The 20685-nt window shown below is 47.7% G+C and overlaps 1 protein-coding gene across 1 annotated transcript in view; it reads right to left on the reverse strand.

Annotated features, from left to right (window-relative positions):
- Positions 1 to 2252: 2252 nt before the first annotated feature.
- Positions 2253 to 20685, reverse strand: part of LOC120909924 (zinc finger protein 300-like) — a 196851-nt gene continuing 178418 nt past the window's right edge. Inside the window, exons 5-7 of the mRNA XM_040321742.1 lie at positions 11517 to 11613; positions 10950 to 11039; positions 2253 to 3266 (exon numbers count right to left, since the gene is read on the reverse strand). Coding sequence (XP_040177676.1) covers positions 2470 to 3266; positions 10950 to 11039; positions 11517 to 11613 — 984 coding nt within the window. The 3' untranslated portion in view covers positions 2253 to 2469. The remainder of the gene's footprint in view (positions 3267 to 10949; positions 11040 to 11516; positions 11614 to 20685) is intronic.

The raw sequence follows: 20685 nt of genomic DNA on the forward strand, positions 1-20685 counted from the left end.
GTAGGTGGAAGTGGGCTTGACCCATGCAAATGAGGTGTGACCCCATGCAAATGATGGTCCGAGCGCCAGACAAGTACGTTTACCGAACTGCGCATGCGCCGTGACGTGGACGCATCCCCCTGCACATGCTCACAACCACGTCGGAACAACTGCCTAAGATACGCTGGAGCAATGCATAAGCCATGAACGTAACCTACGCCCAGCCAGACACACATCCAACGTAAAATACACCTCTCGTAGCCTGCGTTGGGCGCACGCAGGTTCGTGAATCGCCGTATTTCCCTCATTTACATATTTAAATGACTAATCAATGGGAGCGGCACCATGCTCCCAGCCTAAATGTGCACTCACTCACTGGTTTTAGGCGCATCTCTGTTTGTGGGTCTGGCGCACAGATACGACGGCGCACATTTGCACTTACGTCGGCGTAACTTGTTATACGTCGGCGCAAGTGCTTTGTGAATCCGGGCCTATAACTTTTGTACAAACCAATCAAACGCCCATTGCAATTTTTTTTTTACCAAAAATATGTAGAAGAATACGTATTGGGAAAAAAAACGTTTTTTTTATATATTTTTGGGGGATATTTATTATAGCAAAAAGTAAAAAATATTGTTTTTTTTATTAAATTGGCACTCTATTTTTGTTTATAGCGCAAAAAATAAAGGGGTAGATTCAGGTACGACTTGCCCATTTCTTACGGAGGCGCAGTGTACCGTTTTAACACTGCGCCTCCGTAAATTTCCTGCGCTACGCTTGATTCACGGAGCAGTAGCTCCGTAATTTGCGTGGGCGCTCCTAAAAAATGCCCGGCGTAAGCGCGCGTAATTTAAATGATCCCATAGGGGGCGTGGATCATTTAAATTAGGCGCGTTCCCGTGCCGAACGTAGTGCGCATGCTCCGTCGGGAAACTTTCCCGACGTGCATTGCGGCAAATGACATCGCAAGGACGTCATTTGCTTTAACGTGAACGTAAATGGCGTCCAGCGCCATTCACGATCCACTTACGCAAACAACGTAATTGTTTTAAATCGCGACGTGGGAACGACGGGTATACTTAGCATTGGCTGCCCCTGCTAATAGCAGGAGCAGCCTTACGCGGAACCCGACGAACGCAAACGACGTAAAATGCGTACGCAGGGCGCGCGTAGGGTTGTGAATCGGCGTTAGTATGCAATTGCAACTACGGGAACGCCCCCTAGCGGCCATCGTAAGAATGCAGCCTACGATATGACTGGCATAAGAGCCTTATGCTAGTCATATCTTAGGCTGCAGTCGGCGTATCGAGCTTCCTGAATCAGGAGCAGTCGATACGCCGGCGCAACTAAGCAATTGCGCTGTGTAACTATGGTTACGCAGACGCAATTGCTTGTTGAATCTACCCCAAAGACCGCAGAAGTGATCAAATACCACCAAAAGAAAGCTCTATTTGTGGGAAAAAAAGGACGTCAATTTTGTTTGGGAGCCACGTCGCATGACCGCAATTATCAGTTAAAGCGACGCAGTGCCGAATCGCAAAAAGGGGCCTGGCCCTTTACCTGCATAATGGTCCGGGGCTTAAGCGGTTAAAAAAGTGCACCCAATGCTAACATTTTTAAGCAAGTGTAAACGAGCCCTAAAAGATCTTGGAATTTAAGGGCCAGATTCACCAAAGAGATACGACGGCGTCTCTCCTGATACGCCGTCGTATCTCTGTTTCTATCTATGCGACGGATTCATAGAATCAGTTACGCATAGATATCCATAAGATCCGACAGGTGTAATTGTTTTACACTGTCGGATCTTAGGATGCAGTACCGCGGCCGCCGCTGGGGGGAGTTCGCGTCGTAAACCAGCGTCGGGTATGCAAATTAGGAGTTACGGCGATTCACGACGGATTTTTGCGGTCGCTACGTCGCCGCCAGTCTAGTTTCCCGTCGCAAAGTTAGTCGTCGTTTTTGGTGCCTTAACTTTACGCAGCAATCGTATTGCTGTATAAAGTATGGCCGTCGTTCCCGCGTCGAAATTTAAAAAATAACGTCGTTTGCGTAAGCCGTCCGGGAATACGGAATTACGCTACGCGCGTCGCCGTTCGGAAAAATTACGTCACGGCGGGAGTTAAGAAACGGAGCATGCGCAGTAGGTCCGGCGCGGGAGCGCGCCTAATTTAAATGGCACACGCCCATTTGAATTGGCCCGCCTTGCGCCGGCGTAGTTTTCATCGCAAGTGCTTTGTGAATCAGGCACTTGCGATGAAAACTTGCGGCGGTGTAACGTATCTACGATACGTTACGCCGCCGCACTTCTACCAGAATCTGGCCCTCAGTGCTGATATCTTGGACTACAAGCAATGGCTGAAAGAGAGACGCTTGGGCTCTACAACACAATATTGATTTTGCACAGACTGGCGGAACAGTTCTGTTTGTTATGATCTTCTGACTCCTTCTTCCGGCGCAGGAAACCAACATCTGGCGTTTTGGTCGCCTCTTTCACTGATGTGACTGCTGATGAGCGATCAGATTTCCTCTCCTGGTAAAGGCCCGTCCGCACTCTGAACAGGAATACGGCCTTTCGCCAGTGTGAGTCCTCTCATGTGTGGACAGGTTGGTCTTCTGGGCAAAGCATTTCCCGCACACAGAACATGCGTACGGCTTCTCGTCGGTGTGAGTTCTCTGATGGGCCACCAGGACAGATTTCAGGGTAAAAGCTTTGCTACACACGGGGCAGGAATAGGGCTTCTCCCCCGTGTGACTTCTGGCGTGTTTGACAAGATCGCCTTTGAGGGTGAAGCATTTCCCGCAGATGGAGCAGGAATAGGGCTTCTCCCCCGTGTGAATTCTGCCGTGTTTGATGGCGTCGCCCTTTAACGTAAAGGATTTGCCGCACACGGAGCACGAGTACGGCCTCTCCCCAGCATGGAATTTTTGGTGCTGGACCAGGCTCCCCTTTTCTGCAAAGCATTTCCCACATTCCGTGCAAGAAAAGGGCCTTTCCCCGGTGTGAATCCGCTCGTGGACGAGAAGCTTTGTTCTTTGGGAAAAACACTTTCCGCATTCAGGGCACAGAAATTTCTTAGGACGGCTGCGGAGCGATCGATAGGTGATGGCGTTGGAAGGATCAGGAAGGGTACCACCTTCTGTAGAGGGCTTAGGGTACAAATTGGCATGAAGAAGTGCCGGATGGGGGTGTAGGGCATTGTGTTTTTCTGAAGAAGAATCGGATGTGGGATCATCATCTGGAGAGACACCGGGACAATTCTCTGCGCCGTTTCCTCTGTATCGTCCATCTGTCAGAAATCAGAATCGATCATCTCAATATCTTTTCAAGCACTGAAAATTTACAGTCATTTTTTTTTTTTTTATGACCAGAAAATCATCACGGCATCATGCGAATCTAGATGCCCAGATCAAACTCAACAGCTTTAGGATGTGTCAGTTAAAACTAGGGTTGTCCCGATACCGATACCAGTATCGGTATCGGGACCGATACCGAGTATTTGCGGGAGTACTCGTACTCGCGCAAATACCCCCGATACCTAAATAGAATACTTCCCCCCCGCCGCCGTATATCGTTAATCACCGTGCGGCGAACATTACAGGCACCTTTAGTTTGAATAGCTGTTTTGCCCGCCGCGCCGTGTATAGACACTCCCCCTTGGACGGATCTGTCCAATCCCGAGCAAGGGGGAGTGTCCTTTACACGGCGTGGCAGGGAAAACAGCTATTGAAACGAAAACTGCCTGTAATGTTTGCCGCACAATGATTAACGCGGGGGCGGCGGCATCGGCATCATCATCAGGTATGGGGGACATGGCTGCATATATGGGGGACATGGCTGCATATACTGTATGGGGGACATGGCTGCATATATGGGGGGACATGGCTGCATATATGGGGGGACATGGCTGCATATATGGGGGGACATGGCTGCATATATGGGGGGACATGGCTGCATATATGGGGGGACATGGCTGCATATATGGGGGGACATGGCTGCATATATGGGGGGACATGGCTGCATATATGGGGGGGACATGGCTGCATATATGTGGGGGGACATGGCTGCATATATGTGGGGGGACATGGCTGCATATATGTGGGGGAACATGGCTACATATATGTGGGGGGACATGGCTGCATGTATGTGGGGGGACATGGCTGCATGTATGTGGGGGGACATGGCTGCATGTATGTGGGGGACATGGCTGCATGTATGTGGGGGACATGGCTGCATGTATGTGGGGGACATGGCTGCATGTATGTGGGGGACATGGCTGCATCTGTGGGGGGGACATGGCTGCATCTGTGGGGGGGACATGGCTGCATCTGTGGGGGGGACATGGCTGCATTTGTGGGGGGGACATGGCTGCATATGGGGGGACATGGCTGCATATGTGGGGGACATGGCTGCATTTGTGGGGGGACATGGCTGCATTTGTGGGGGGACATGGCTGCATTTGGGGACACATTTAAAAAAAAGTATCGGTATTCGGTATCGGCGAGTACATAAAAAAAAAGTATCGGTACTTGTACTCAGTCCTAAAAAAGTGGTATCGGGACAACCCTAGTTAAAACCTTCAATAACAAACTACCGTGGGGTAGATTCTAGTGTTGAGCGGAATACGCCATATTCGATTTCGCGATATATCACGAATATATAGACGAATATTCGTGAAATATTCGCTAAAATCGAATATTCGTGATATTTTATAAAAAAAAAAAAAAATTTGCGAAATTTCGCTAATGCGAATGCGAAATTGATTGCGAAATTTTGACAACTGTGGTAGGAGAACTCTGATTGGCTCTGATGCAAAAGAAGGGCGGAGAAAGTATTCGCGAATATTCGGAAATCGAATATTGGTGATATTTTATCGAAATTTCGCTAATGTGAATGCGAAATTGATTGCGAGATTTTGACAACTCTCATTGGCTCTGATGCAAAAGAAGGGCGGAGAAAGTATTCGCGAATATTCGGAAATCGAATATTGGTGATATTTTATCGAAATTTCGCTAATGCGAATGCGAAATTGATTGCAAGATTTTGACAACTGTGGTAGGAGAACTCTGATTGGCTCTGATGCAAAAGAAGGGCGGAGAAAGTATTCGCGAATATTCGGAAATCGAATATTGGTGATATTTTATCGAAATTTCGCTAATGCGAATGCGAAATTGATTGCGAGATTTTGACAACTGTGGTAGGAGAACTCTGATTGGCTCTGATGCAAAAGAAGGGGCGGAGAAAGTATTCGCGAATATTCGGAAATCGAATATTCGCGATTGCGAATATTCGCAACATAAAAGGATCGCCTCAGCTTAGCTACTCGGCCCAGGGTCTTTAATCATACCGGCAATGCTTTTAGACGTCGATAGGATGTGATCTGTTTTAAAAATAAATTTGAAAAAATACGAATATTCGGAATAGCGAATTTTGGCCGCGAAATTCGAGTTATTCGCGAATATTCGAATATGCCATATTCGTAACGAATATTCGAAATGCGAATATTCGTGAGCAACACTAGACTAGATTCACATACCTTTTGCGGCAGCGTATCTCCAGATACGCCGTCCTAATTTGAAATTCGCGCCCGCGTAGCGTTACGCCGATTCTCAAAGGCAGTTACGCTGAAAAAATAGGCTTCCTCCACCGACGTAGCTTGATTGCGGCGGCGTAGAATTGTGTGCAATATAACTTTGGCCGCTTCCGTTGTTGTCGGCATAGAATATGCTAATTTCCTAGATACGCCGATTCACAAACGTACGTGCGCCCAGCGGTAGTTTTTTACGTCGTTTGCGTAAAGGCTTTTTCTGCGTAAGGCTGCTCCTGCTATTAGGAGGCGCAGCCAATGTTAAGTATGGACGTCGTTCCTGCTTCGAAATTTGAATTATTTACGTCGTTTGCGTAAGTCGTTCGCGAATAGGGCTGGACGTAATTTACGTTCACGTCGAAACCAATACGTCGTTACGCCGTACTTGGAAGCAATGCACGCTGGGATATGTACACGGACGGCGCATGCGCCGTTCGTAAATCAAGTCAATCACGTCAGGTCATCACATATTACCATAAAACACGCCCCCCTTCCCCATTTGAATTACGCGCGCTTACGCCGGCCCCATTCACGCTACGCCGTCGCGACTTACGGAGCAAGTGCTTTGTGAATACTGCACTTGCTCCTGTAAGTTGCGGAGGCGTAGCGTAAATACACTACGCTGCGCCGCCGTAAATTATAGCGTAGCTACCAGAATCTACCCCCATATCTACTCGAGTAAGCCGACCCGAATATAAGCTGAGGCACCCGATTTTAAAAACAAAATGGGAAAACTTATTGACTCGAGTATAAGCCTAGGGTGAGAAATGCAGCAGCTACTGTAAGTGGAAAAGAGTGTCAACAATGCCCATCTGCAGCCTCACTGTGCCCATTTGCAGCCTCACTGTGCCCGTCTGCATGCCTCAGCCTCACTGTGCCCATCTCCCTGCCTGATCTGTGCCTCATGTACTGGCGCTGTGTCCATCTGCGGCCTTATGATCTCCGTCACTGCGATATGCAGTCTAGTCGGCAGCCGTGTAGTGTAACAAAGCCCCGCCTCCTCCTCGTCCGTTACGGAACACAGACTCAGTTTCCCAGCAGTGAGTCAGTGTTTAGCCTATCACAGATGAGGACGAGGAGAAGGCGGGGCTTTGTTACACTGCGTGGCGACCGACTAGACTGCATATATCACAGCACAGGTATGAAATTTGAACAAAGTATATGGCCCGGATTCAGAAAGAATGGTCTAAGTTTCTGCTGGCGTAGCGTATCTCATATACGCTACGCCGCCGTAACTTAGAGAGGTGAGTACTGTATTCACAAAGAACTTGCGCCCTAAGTTACGGCGGCGTAGCGTAAATGGGCCGGCGTAAGCCCGCGTAATTCAAAGTAGGCTGGTAGGGGGCGTGTTGTATGGAAATGAATCGTGACCCCCACGTAAATGACGCGCCTAACCAACGGCGCATGCGCGCGCATGCTCAGTATCACGTCGAATTTTCTCCCTAAGTTACGCCGGCTCAATGCTTAGTCGATGTGAACGTAACCTACGCCCATCCCCATTCACGTACGACTTACGCAAACGACGTAAAATACGACGCTGTTTCCGACGTCCATACCTAACATGACTTACCCCTGCTTTATGAGGGGTAAAGTTACGCCGGACCGACGCCTTACGTAAACGGCGTAGCTAAATCCGACGGGCTCAAGTACGTTTCTGAATCGGCGTATCTACCTCATTTGCATATTCGACTCGGAAATATACGGAAGCGCCCCTAGCGGCCAGCGGAAATATGCACCCAAGATACGACGGCGTAAGAGACTTGCGTCAGTCGTATCTTGGACAAATTTGGGCGTATCTGATTTGAATCAGGCGCCAAGATACGACGCCTCACGACGGCGTATCTGGAGATACGCCGTTGTAAGTTGTTTCTGAATCCGGGCCTATACCTCTATAGTGTTTACTTGTCTCAGTCCAGAGCCCCCCCTCCCCGTTTTCAGAACTGAGAAATCCTATGTAAATTCTGCACAAATGGATGTAGGGGAAAGACTGCTTTAGATAAACAGGTACAACTTCTGTTGGAAGATTTGTTTCATCTCTGTGTATCACCTGAGGCCAGTCACTTTACTGGGTAGATGTGAGGGTTTACAACCCATTTAACAGAAGGCTCCTATGGTAAAACGAAAGTAGGAGGAGGAATGTCAAAGAGGTAAGACCTACCCCGAAAATAAGCCCTACTGTGTCTTTTGTTGCCAAAATTAATATAATACCCGGGCTTATTTTTGGGGAAACACGGTAGCACCAGATTGCCCACCACACTATCACAGTCCCACAATAAGTCGCTGATCACAGTCATTACAGTATAGTGTCTATAGCTGCGTAAATTCCAGTATATACACCATAGTTTGTAGACGCTATAACTTTCACACAAACTAATTAATTTTCACGTTTTTTTACCAAAGACATTTAGCTGTATATATTTTGGCCTAAATTTATGAAGAAATCGGATTTTTTTTTTTTATGGATTTGTTTCACAAGAAGTAGAAACAAAGGCCCGGATTCAGAGACATCTGCCTATCTTTAGTCGGGCGTACCGTATCTCATATACGCTACGCCGCCGTAACTTTGAGAGGCAAGTCCTGTATTCAGAAAGAACTTGCGCCTAAAGTTACGGCGGCGTAGCGTATATTGGCCGGCGTAAGCCCGCCTAATTCAAAATAGGCTGGTAGGGGGCGTTTTGTATGCCAATTAGCCATGACCCCACGTAATTGACGTTCTTAACGAACGGCGCAAGCTCCAAATTACGCCGCAAATAGTCAATGCTTTAGACGTGAACGTAACTTACGCACAGCCCTATTCGCATACGACTTACGCAAACGACGCAAAATTCGACGCTCGCCCGATGTCCATACTTAACATTGGCTACGCCTCATAGAGCAGGGGTAACTATACGCCGAAAAAAGCCTTACGTAAACGATGTAAAAAAATGCGCCGGAATTGGCGTATCTAGCTCATTACCATATTCAATACAATGAAAAAAATTGCGCTTATCCAGAAAAATAATAAATGCACATAAATTAATATATTACAGAACAAAAAATATATAAACCAAGAGGAATGTATATACATATAATAGGGAAGGCAGCAGTTCTAGTGCCAAAGCACAAAATATGTAAACTGGAAAAAAGGGGGGGTTAGAACTGCGCCATGGCACCCAGACTTCGTGTGTTATAAAGTCAATTGGTAGGTATCAGGGTTTAAAAAGGAAGAAAGTCAATAGTATTCTCCAGGGATTTCACGATACTGATGTATGGCGTAATGGATCCCACCCAGATGGTCCACAATAATCTATATGTAACTTGGTTGCCAGAGTCATGAGCTGCTTACCAGATCATAGACTTAAATCAGCGGTCGACTGTGACCCAGCCGCGGCCTTTGAGGAAAGCAGGGGGGGGGGGGGGGGAGCCCACCTCCTAGATGTATCAATCTCTCCCCTGAGATGCAGGATTATAAGCGACGGTCCACCGTGACACACAGCACACTAGGTGTAAAAACCCACCACCGATAATATAAGCAGCTTACCAGAACTTCAATCATAAACCACAGTCGGCTGTGACCCAGCCGCGGCCTTTGGGGAGGTCCCACTCCCTTGATGAAAGCACCACTTGCACCCTCGGTATTATACAATGATGTCACCGCACTCCAGCCGCTCACTGATCACTGACACTCTCCTAACTGCTCCACTTCCTCAACTGACATGTGACTGTGATGTCACCCATGTGACCAGGGGGAGGGGGAGGGGATGTGTAAATCTACGGAAGCGCCACCAAGCGGCACAATGTAAATATGCACGTACGATATGACGGCGTAAGAGACTTACACTGGTCGTATCTTAGACAAATTCTGGCGTTTCTGATTCTTTGAATCAGGCGCCAAGATACGACGGGCCAAAAAGTTGATTTTTTTTTCTTTATAAAATCTTTTTTCATTTAGAGCCAGCAATAAAATAAAAAAAAATAAATAAAAAGCTCTATTTGTGCGGCAAAAAATAATATGCATTTTATTTGTGTACAGTGTTGCATGACCGCGCCATTGCCACTTAAAATAGCGCAGTGCTGAATAGCAAAAAATGCCCTGGTCATGAAGGGGGTAAACCCTTCTGGAGGTCAAGTGGGTAAATATACCACCAGGGTGTTGCCCATAGTAAAAAAAAAAAAAAAAGACCTGGTGTCCCGGGTATTTTTAGTCCCCCAGTGATATCAGCTGTTGGAGGCTACCCGAACATGCAGAAGATAAGGTGGGTCTTCCCTTCACCAGTAAGTGCCCCACTAGCTAGAGGTGGCACTGGAAATGGGTGACTAGACCATGGAGAGGAAGAGGTATGGTCCATGAGAAAAGAAAAATAACGGGACAGTTGGAAAATAAGCGAGAAGAAAGACAATGGCCCGGATTCAGATACGAGTTACGACGGCGTATCTCCAGATACGCCGTCGTAACTCCGAGTGTGCGGGGTCGTATCTATGCGCCTGATTCTTAGAATCAGTTACGCATAGATTTCCCTAAGATCCGACCGGCGTAAGTCTCTTACGCCGTCGTATCTTAGTTGCATATTTACGCTGGACGCTAGGTGGCGCTTCCGTATATTTACGCGTAGAATATGTAAATTAGGTAGATACGCCGATTCAGAAACGTACGTCCGCCCGGCGCATTTTTTTAAGTCGTTTACGTAAGGCTTTTTGCGGGGTAAAGTTACCCCTGCTATATGAGGCGTATCCTATGTTAAGTATGGACGTCTGGCCAGCGTCGAATTTTGTGTCGTTTACGTAAGTCATTCGCGAATAGGGCTTTGCGTAAGTTACGTTCACGTCGAAACCAATGAGGCTTTGCGGCGTAATTTGGAGCATGCGCACTGGGATACGTCCACGGACGGCGCATGCACCGTTCGTTAAAAATCGTAATTTACGTGGGGTCACGAGTAATTAACATAAAACACGCCCACCTCCTCCACATTTGAATTAGGCGGGCTTACGCCAGCCCAGTTACACTACGCCGCCGTAACTTACAGCGCAATTTCTTTCTGAATACGGGACCTGCCGCTGTAAGTTACGGCGGCGTAGTGTATCTGAGATACGCTACGCCCGCAGAAAGATACGCAAATGTATCCGAATCCGGGCCAAGGTCTTGACTGGCAGCCAACAGAGATAAGAAACAGTTGGATATGGAGGCAGACAATGATGGGTTGATGGAATTCTGAAGATGAACAATGACCGTCACCTAACAGACAACATCCAGAAGCCTTCCACTTACAGCAACAAGCAGATTAACCTTTAATTTACCTTTTACCTTTTCCACTGTGGGTGGTCCAAGTCATCTCACACATCCAACACAACACTACAATTAAGGATTAGATTTTTATTTGTGTTTATTTTTATTTATTTTTTACTCACCTACACCAATCTCTGGAGAAATGTCCTCCTCTTTAATCTTCACTTCTCTCACTTCCTCAGCTTTGAGATCTCTCTGAGTGTCTCCGGGGTCTGTGAATAAAGAAGAGTGAAACCTCCTGTACTGAGATGTAAGAGAGACCCCAGAGAGTGTGTGTGTGGGGGGGGGGGGGGGGGGAGACTGGTCACGTCTCTTGGCTGGTAACACACAATGACATGATTTGAGGAGGAGAGCCGGAATCTAATAGAGGCTGATGGCTCCTGACTCCCCCACTGGGCACATACTGTCTCCCCATTACTGACAGAGGAGGGGGGAGAAGAAGAGATTGTTGTAGTGACTGAACAAGGAGGATCTGGGACTCTTCTCTGGATTGAGATTGCATTCACACCTGAGGGACGCAACGCGTTTGGCACCAAAGTAGCTTATGTACCTTTTTTTGGCACTAAGCCAAGTGCATTTTTGTAGTTTTTTTGTTTGTTTGGGGTGCCATTAAAAAAATAAGAGATTGTTGAAGTGACTGAACAAGGAGGATCTGGGATTCTTCTCTGGATTTAGTTTTTATTCCTCACCTGTTCTGATCTCTGGAGGAATCTCCTCCTCCTTACATGGATCATCATCCATCATAGACACCTCTTCTTCAACTTTAACCACAATCAGGCCATCATTCTAGAGAACACATAAAGATCCGAACTATGATTTCAAATAAAGCAGAGGAAAATCCTTTAATCTTTTTAAGACTTCCAATTTCATCTACCTGATCCTCCTGAAGGATCTCCTGGTGTTCCTGTGTGGAGTCCCGGGAATACAGAGGACGGGGACATCTCTCTGGGGAATTTCTCTTACTGGATCCATCTGTAGGAAACACACACTGACTGATTACATTGGGCCGGATTCAGATAGGTTACGCGGATCTTTAGATCCGCGTAACCTATCTGATTTCCGTTACGCCGCCGCAAGTTTTTGAGGCAAGTGCTTTAGTCAGAAAGCACTTGCCTGTAAAGTTGCGGCGGCGTAGCGTAAATCCCCTGACCGAATTCAAATTTGGCGGGTAGGGGGCGTGTAATATTTAAATCAGGCGCGTCCCCGCGCCGAACGAACTGCGCATGCGCAGTCCGCAAAATTTCCCAGCGTGCATTGCTCCAAATGACGTCGCAAGGGAGTCATTGGTTTCGACGTTAACGTAAATTACATCCGGCCGTATTCGCGAACGGCTTACGCAAACGGCGTAAAAATTTCAAAACTCGGCGCGGGAACGACGGCCATACTTAAAGGGGTTTTCCACCCATTTTTTAAGTTTATTAAAAGTCAGCAGCTACAAAAAGTGTAGCTGCTGGCTTTTAATAAACTGACACTTACCTGCTCCAGCTTTCCAGCGACCCGCCGGCCGGGGGTCCGCTCCCCTCCCCGGCCGGCGTCTTCATTGTCACTGTGGGCACCCGGCCGTGACAGCTTTCGGCTTCACGGCCGGGCACCCACTGCGCATGCGCGCGCGGCCCGGCGCTGCGCTGTTTGATTGGACAGGCGATCGCCTAGGACCTGACGTGTCCTAGGCGATCGCCTACAGGGAGGGGCTGCCAAAAGGCGATTAAGCTTAATCGCCTTTGCAGCCCCTCGGCGGAAGGAGGAAGTGGGACAGGAAGTCCCCTTCTCCTGAAGCCCCCACTCCCCCCCCCCCAAAAAAATTACATGCCAAATGTGGCATGTAAGGGGGTGAGGAGTGGGATAAGAGGAAGTTCCATTTTTGGGTGGAACTCCTCTTTAACATAGGATACGCCGCACATACCCCTCATATAGCAGGGGTAACTTTCCGCCGGAAAAAGCCGAACGCAAACGAGGTAAAAAAAATGCGCCGGGCGGTCGTTCGTTTCTGAATCGGCGTAACTCCTCATTTTGCATATTTGACGCGTAAAAAGATACGGAAGCGCCACCTAGTGGCCGGCCTGGAATTGCAGCCTAAGATCCGACGGTGTAAGACACTTACATCTGTCGGATCTTAGGGATATCTATGCGTAACTGATTCTATGAATCAGGCGCATAGATACGACCGGCCGGCCTTAGAGATACGACGGCGTATCAGGAGATACGCCGTCGTATCTTCTCTCTGAATCTGGCCCATTGTTTCTATGTCTTTATATCAGAGGATGTGTATCTAGGGGGATCCTCAATACTCTTCTCTCCTTTACAAGAAATGAAAGTCTCCTCTTACCCGGAGATGTGAGGGGCGGCCGCTTCTCCATCATGACGTCCTTGTAGAGATCCTTGCGTCCTTCTATATACTCCCACTCCTCTCTGGGCTTGGTGGATTGGTAAACGCTAAACGCTGCAATTAATACAAGTAAACAGTCGAAGTAATAAAACAACTTTCACTTCGCTTATGGGCTTTAAGAAGTCAAATGCTTTCAATACCATTCAATAGCATTTTTTTACGTCGTTTGTGTTCGGCTTTTTCCGGCGTATAGTTACCCCTGCTATATGCGGCGTATCCTATGTTAAGTATGGCCGTCGTTCTCAGGTCGATTTTGAATTTTTTACGTCGTTTGCGTAAGTCGTTCGCCAATACGGCCGGACGTAATTTACGTTCACGTCGAAACCAATGACGTCCTAGCGACGTCATTTGGAGCAATGCACGCTGGGAAATTTAGCGGACGGCGCATGCGCAGTTCGTTCGGCGCGGGGACGCGCCTGATTTAAATGTTACACACCCCCTAGCCGCGGAATTTGAATTCCGCCGGGAAATTTACGATACGCCGCCACAACTTTAGAGGCAAGTGCTTTCTGAATAAAGCACTTGCCTCAAAAACTTGCGGCGGCGGATCGTAAATCAGATCTAAAGATCCGCTGACCTATCTGAATCTGGCCCGATCTCTCAAGTCTGAAAAGCAGGGGGTGGAGAGCTGAAGTTACATCAGTACGGAGAGTTCTTAGAGCTGATTGGAGGGAAGGGACACACCCCCTTTACACAGCACACAGTAACAAAGCTGGAGGCTGTCAATCACGGGCTGTGTGCTGGAGCTACAAGAGTAACGCTGACCATGACCAATCACATTACAAGAGTAACCTTGACCACGCGACAAGAGTAACGCTGACCATGACCAGTCACACGACAAGAGTAACGCTGACCATGACCAGTCACACGACAAGAGTAACGCTGACCATGACCAATCACACGACAAGAGTAACACTGACCATGACCAGTCACACGACAAGAGTAACGCTGACCATGACCAGTCACACGACAAGAGTAACGCTGACCATGACCAGTCACACGACAAGAGTAACGCTGACCATGACCAATCACACGACAAGAGTAACGATGACCATGACCAGTCACACGACAAGAGTAACGCTGACCATGACCAGTCACACGACAAGAGTAACGCTGACCATGACCAATCACACGACAAGAGTAACGCTGACCATGACCAATCACACGACAAGAGTAACGCTGACCATGACCGGTCACACGACAAGAGTAACGCTGACCATGACCGGTCACACGACAAGAGTAACGCTGACCATGACCGGTCACACGACAAGAGTAACGCTGACCATGACCGGTCACACGACAAGAGTAACGCTGACCATGACCAGTCACACGACAAGAGTAACGCTGACCATGACCGGTCACATGACAAGAGTAACACTGACCATGACCAATCACAAGACAAGAGTAACACTGACCATGACCAATCACACGGCAAGCGTAGCGCTGACCATGACCAGTCACACGACAAGAGTAACGCTGACCATGACCGGTCACATGACAAGAGTAACGCTGACCATGACCAATCACAAGACAAGAGTAACACTGACCATGACCAATCACACGGCAAGCGTAGCGCTGACCATGACCAGTCACACGACAAGAGTAACGCTGACCATGACCGGTCACACGACAAGAGTAACGCTGACCATGACCGGTCACACGACAAGAGTAACGCTGACCATGACCAGTCACACGACAAGAGTAACGCTGACCATGACCAGTCACACGACAAGAGTAACGCTGACCATGACCGGTCACACGACAAGAGTAACGCTGACCATGACCGGTCACACGACAAGAGTAACGCTGACCATGACCGGTCACACGACAAGAGTAACACTGACCATGACCGGTCACACGACAAGAGTAACGATGACCACATGATGTGGAGTGAAGGTGATAACAGCAGTGCACACCTGTCTCCATCTGACAACTATGTCTGCCTGGGGGGGGGGGGGGGGGAATCTCCGGGTGGGATATTCCAATTGCTGAGGTAGTGGGGGGGGTCATTATAGTTTAGCCTGCAGCGTGGCTTCCATTTGCTGACTAATATGGCAATAAATAAATAGAAACCTAAATATGAATTAGCTGTCTCTCTGGGTCATTTCATAGAAATAAGAGCAGCTTCAGTGCTCCACTGTGGTCATGTGACACAAAAGGTCACATGACTCTCTTACACCTCACCAGTACAGTGCCCAGAGTCCCTTCTGTGTCCCCAAAATAATAACATGATAATAATAATGAATAGGAGACAGAATTACCTTTTCCTCCTCAATGTACAGCCAGTCCACAGACAGGAGCAGCAGCTGGAATACAACAGGGATTACCTTCAACTTGTCTGTCTCTTTATTAGAGCCACAAGAAAATGGCCGCCCTCCTCCTCCCTTACGGAGTCCAGATGGGAAGAGGGCTAAAGAAAAATGGCCGCCACACTACCACAACAAATAATGAGTTTTGTGGAAGGCTCGTCCTCTAGTTCGGCCGGTAGGAGGAGTCTGAGTGTGACGTCAGAGAAGATGTAGTGGGTCCTCTTGCTATGAGGAGACACTGCTTGGGGGGGAGGAGGAGGCTGATTATGTCCTATGAGTACCTTCATCCCTATACTGTATACATCTCATGCACCAAAAGAATACAGAAAACATCATACAAATACACAAACTATCTCATAACATTCATATTTTTATTATTATTTTATTAAAAATGTCATTATTAAATAAAAAAAAAAACAACAACCGTCCAGTGCTGACCACTTATTTTGTCATCCCATGGCCCCCGATGGCGGCATGTTAACTATGGGAAGCCGAGTATTGTATTGAAACTTGTATTGTTACAAAATGAATAAAAAAGTACTGAATAAAAAAATAAGAAACGATGGGAAGCCCCCCTACGCATGCACAAGTTGGGCTGCGCCCTATGAATAGTCCTGCAGCCTCCTGGGACCCGTGACATGTCCTAGACGGTTTCTGGTGGGGGGCGCACTTCCCCTCAGATTGCCTCGAGTACCCAAACATCCACCCCCCCCCAAAAAACTAAAAATATTTCAAATATGGCGGGGGGAGGAGGAAGAGTGGAACCTCCACTTTTCGGAACCCCTCCGGTGTCACATTTGGCACCTTTCAGGGGGGAGGGGGGTGCAGATACCTATATAATAAAGGTATTTGCACCCACTTCCAGGAATAGACTCCCGCAGGAGTCACGCCCCTTCCCGCCCCTACCGCGCTGTCTTCTGGGAAACATAGTGGCCCCAGGAGACAGCGGGGACCAATGAGGACTCGCGCATGCGCAGTAGGGAACCGGGAAGTGAAGCCGCAACGCTTCACTTCCTGGTTCCCTCACCGAGGATGGCGGCGGGGGCAGCTGAGAGACGGGTAATAGGGGGGGGGGTGTTATTGATGCCAGGTATTGATGGGTGCAGTGTCAGTGGTTTCAGGTAATGTGGGATGTGGTGTTATTGATGTCAGGTAATGGAGGATGTGGTATTATTGATGCCAGGTAATGAAGGATGTGAGGAGACAGCGGGGACCAATGAGGACTCGCGCATGCGCAGTAGGGAACCGGGAAGTGAAGCCGCAACGATTCACTTCCTCATTCCCTCACCGAGGATGGCGGCGGGGGCAGCTGAGAGACGAGCGATTGCTCAGCTTCTGCTGCCCACATCGCGGGCGCGCTGGACAGGTAAGTGTCCATTTATTAAAAGTCAGCAGCTGCAGTATTTGTCAAATTATGTAATGAGTAACCTTCACCATCGCTGATGGAATGACAGGAGTAACATTGATCATGCCTGGTTACATGAAAAGTGTAACTTTGGCCACTCCTGGTCAAATGACAGTAATATTCACCATGACTGGCCACATGACAAGGTTATTGTTGACCATGACTGGCCACATGACAAGGTTATTGTTGACCATGACTGGCCACATGACAAGGTTATTGTTGACCATGACTGGCCACATGAAAAGAGTGTTGACCATGACTGGCCACATGAAAAGAGTGTTGACCATGACTGGCCACATGACAAAATTATTGTTGACCATGACTGGCCACATGACAAGGTTATTGTTGACCATGACTGGCCACATGACAAATTATTGTTGACCATGACTGGCCACATGACAAGATTATTGTTGACCATGACTGGCCACATGACAAGGTTATTTTTGACCATGACTGGCCACATGAAAAGAGTGTTGACCATGACTGGCCACATGACAAATTATTGTTGACCATGACTGGCCACATGACAAATTATTGTTGACCATGACTGGCCACATGACAAGGTTATTGTTGACCATGACTGGCCACATGACAAGGTTATTGTTGACCATGACTGGCCACATGACAAGGTTATTGTTGACCATGACTGGCCACATGACAAGGTTATTGTTGACCATGACTGGCCACATGACAAGGTTATTGTTGACCATGACTGGCCACATGACAAGGTTATTGTTGACCATGACTGGCCACATGAAAAGAGTGTTGACCATGACTGGCCACATGAAAAGAGTGTTGACCATGACTGGCCACATGACAAAATTATTGTTGACCATGACTGGCCACATGACAAGGTTATTGTTGACCATGACTGGCCACATGACAAATTATTGTTGACCATGACTGGCCACATGACAAGATTATTGTTGACCATGACTGGCCACATGACAAGGTTATTGTTGACCATGACTGGCCACATGAAAAGAGTGTTGACCATGACTGGCCACATGACAAATTATTGTTGACCATGACTGGCCACATGACAAATTATTGTTGACCATGACTGGCCACATGACAAGGTTATTGTTGACCATGACTGGCCACATGACAAGGTTATTGTTGACCATGACTGGCCACATGACAAGGTTATTGTTGACCATGACTGGCCACATGACAAGGTTATTGTTGACCATGACTGGCCACATGAAAAGAGTGTTGACCATGACTGGCCACATGACAAGATTATTGTTGACCATGACTGGCCACATGACAAGATTATTGTTGACCATGACTGGCCACATGACAAGGTTATTGTTGACCATGACTGGCCACATGAAAAGAGTGTTGACCAATGGCCATGCCTGATCACATGACAAGGTTAACGTTAATCATGACTATTCATGTCTCGAGAGTAGAATTTTCCATGGCTGACCACTTGACAAGAGTAAAGTTGACCAAGTGTGGTTACATGACAAGATAAGTGTTGACCATGACTAGTCACATGGCAAGAGTAAAGTTGTTCATTACTGGCCACATGACAAGAGTAACATTAACCATTGCTGGCCACATGGCAAGAGTAACATTAACCATTGCTGGCCACATGGCAAGAGTAACATTAACCATTGCTGGCCACATGGCAAGAGTAACATTAACCATTGCTGGCCACATGGCAAGAGTAACATTAACCATTGCTGGCCACATGGCAAGAGTAACATTGACCATATCTGGTTACATGAAAAGAGTAACGTTACCCGTGGCTGGCCACATGACAAGAGTAACATTGACCATATCTGGCTACATGAAAAGAGTAATATGCCCTGATCATCTGACAATGTTAATTATGACTATTCACGTGGCAAGAGTAGAGTTGTCCGTGGCTGACCACATGACAAGAGTAAAGATGACCATGTGTGGTCACATGAAAAGAATAGCATTGACCATGGCTGGTCAAATGACAAGAGTAAAGTCGACCATGACTATTCACATGACAAGAGTAACATTGACCATATCTGGTTACATGAAAAGCGTAACGTTACCCGTGGCTGGCCACATGACAAGAGTAACATTGACCATATGTGGTTACATGAAAAGCGTAACGTTACCCGTGGCTGGCCACATGACAAGAGTAACATTGACCATATCTGACCACATGAAAAGAGTAATATGCCCTGATCACTTGTCAATGTTAATTAGGACTATTCATGTGGCAAGAGTAGAGTTGTCCACGGCTGACCACATGATAAGAGTAAAGTTGACCATGTATGGTCACATGAAAAGAGTAGGTAATGCGGGTGTGGTGGTATTGATGTCAGGTAATAGGGGATGTGATGTTATTGATGCCACAGGTATTGGTGGATGCAGTGTCAGTGGTTCCAGGTAATGGGGGGTGTGGTTTTATTGATGCCAGGCAGGGTGCAGTGCCAGTTGTTCCAGGTAATGGGGGGGGGGGTGGTGTTATTGATGTCAGGTAATGGGGGATGTGGTGTTATTGATGCCACGTAATATGGGATGTGGTGTTATTGATGCCAGGTTTTGGTGGATGCAGTGTCAGTGGTTCCAGGTAATGGGGGGGGGGGCGGTGGTTGTAGTTATTGATGCCAGTTATTGGTGGATGCAGTGTCAGTGGTTCTGGGTAATTTGGTGTTATTGATGCCAGGTATTGGTGGGTGCAGTGTCAGTGGTTCCAGGTAATGGGGGGGGGGGGGGCGGTGGTTGTAGTTATTGATGCCAGTTATTGGTGGATGCAGTGTCAGTGGTTCTGGGTAATTTGGTGTTATTGATGCCAGGTATTGGTGGGTGCAGTGTCAGTGGTTCTAGGTAATTGGGGGTTATTGATGCCAGGTATTGGTGGGTGCAGTGTCAGTGGTTCCAGGTAATGTGGGATGTGGTGTTATTGATGTCAGGTAATGGAGGATGTGGTATTATTGATGCCAGGTAATGAAGGATGTGGTGCTATTGATGCCAGGGATTGGTGCAGTGTCAGTGGTTCCAGGTAATGGGGGGGGGGGTGGTTTTATTGATGCCAAATAATGGGAGATGTGGTATTATTGATGTCAGGTAGTAGGGGATGTGGTGTTATTGATGCCAGGTATTGGTGAGTGCAGTGTTAGTGGTTCCAGGTAATGGGTGGTGGTATTATTGATGCCAGGTAATGGTGCATGTGGTATTATAGATGCCAGGTAATGGGGGATGTGGTGTTATTGATACCAGGTATTGGTGAGTGCAGTGTCAGTGGTTCCGGGTAATGGGGGGGTGGTATTATCAATGCCAGGTAATGGGGGATGTGGTGTTATTGATACCAGGTATTGGTGAGTGCAGTGTCAGTGGTTCCGGGTAATGGGGGGGGGGGTGGTATTATCAATGCCAGGTAATGGGGGATGTGGTGTTATTGATACCAGGTATTGGTGAGTGCGGTGTCAGAGGTTCCGGGTAATGGGGGGTGTGGTATTATCGATGCCAGGTAATGGGGGATGTGGTGTTATTGATGCCAGGTATTGGTGGATGCCGTGTCAGTTGTTCCAGGTAATGGGGGATGTGGTGTTATTGATGCCAGGTATTGGTGGATGCAGTGTCAGAGGTTCCAGGTAATGGGGGGTGGTGTTATTGATGCCAGTTATTAGTGGGTGCAGTGCTATTGATGCCATGTATTGGTGGATGCCGTGTCAGTTGTTCCAGGTAATGGGGGGTGGTGTTATTGATGCCAGGTAATGGAGGTGCAGTAATATTGATGCCAGGTATTGGTCGATGGCAGCGTCAGT

The sequence above is a fragment of the Rana temporaria genome, chromosome 8, assembly GCF_905171775.1.
Source record: "Rana temporaria chromosome 8, aRanTem1.1, whole genome shotgun sequence".
NCBI classification, from domain to species: domain Eukaryota; kingdom Metazoa; phylum Chordata; class Amphibia; order Anura; family Ranidae; genus Rana; species Rana temporaria.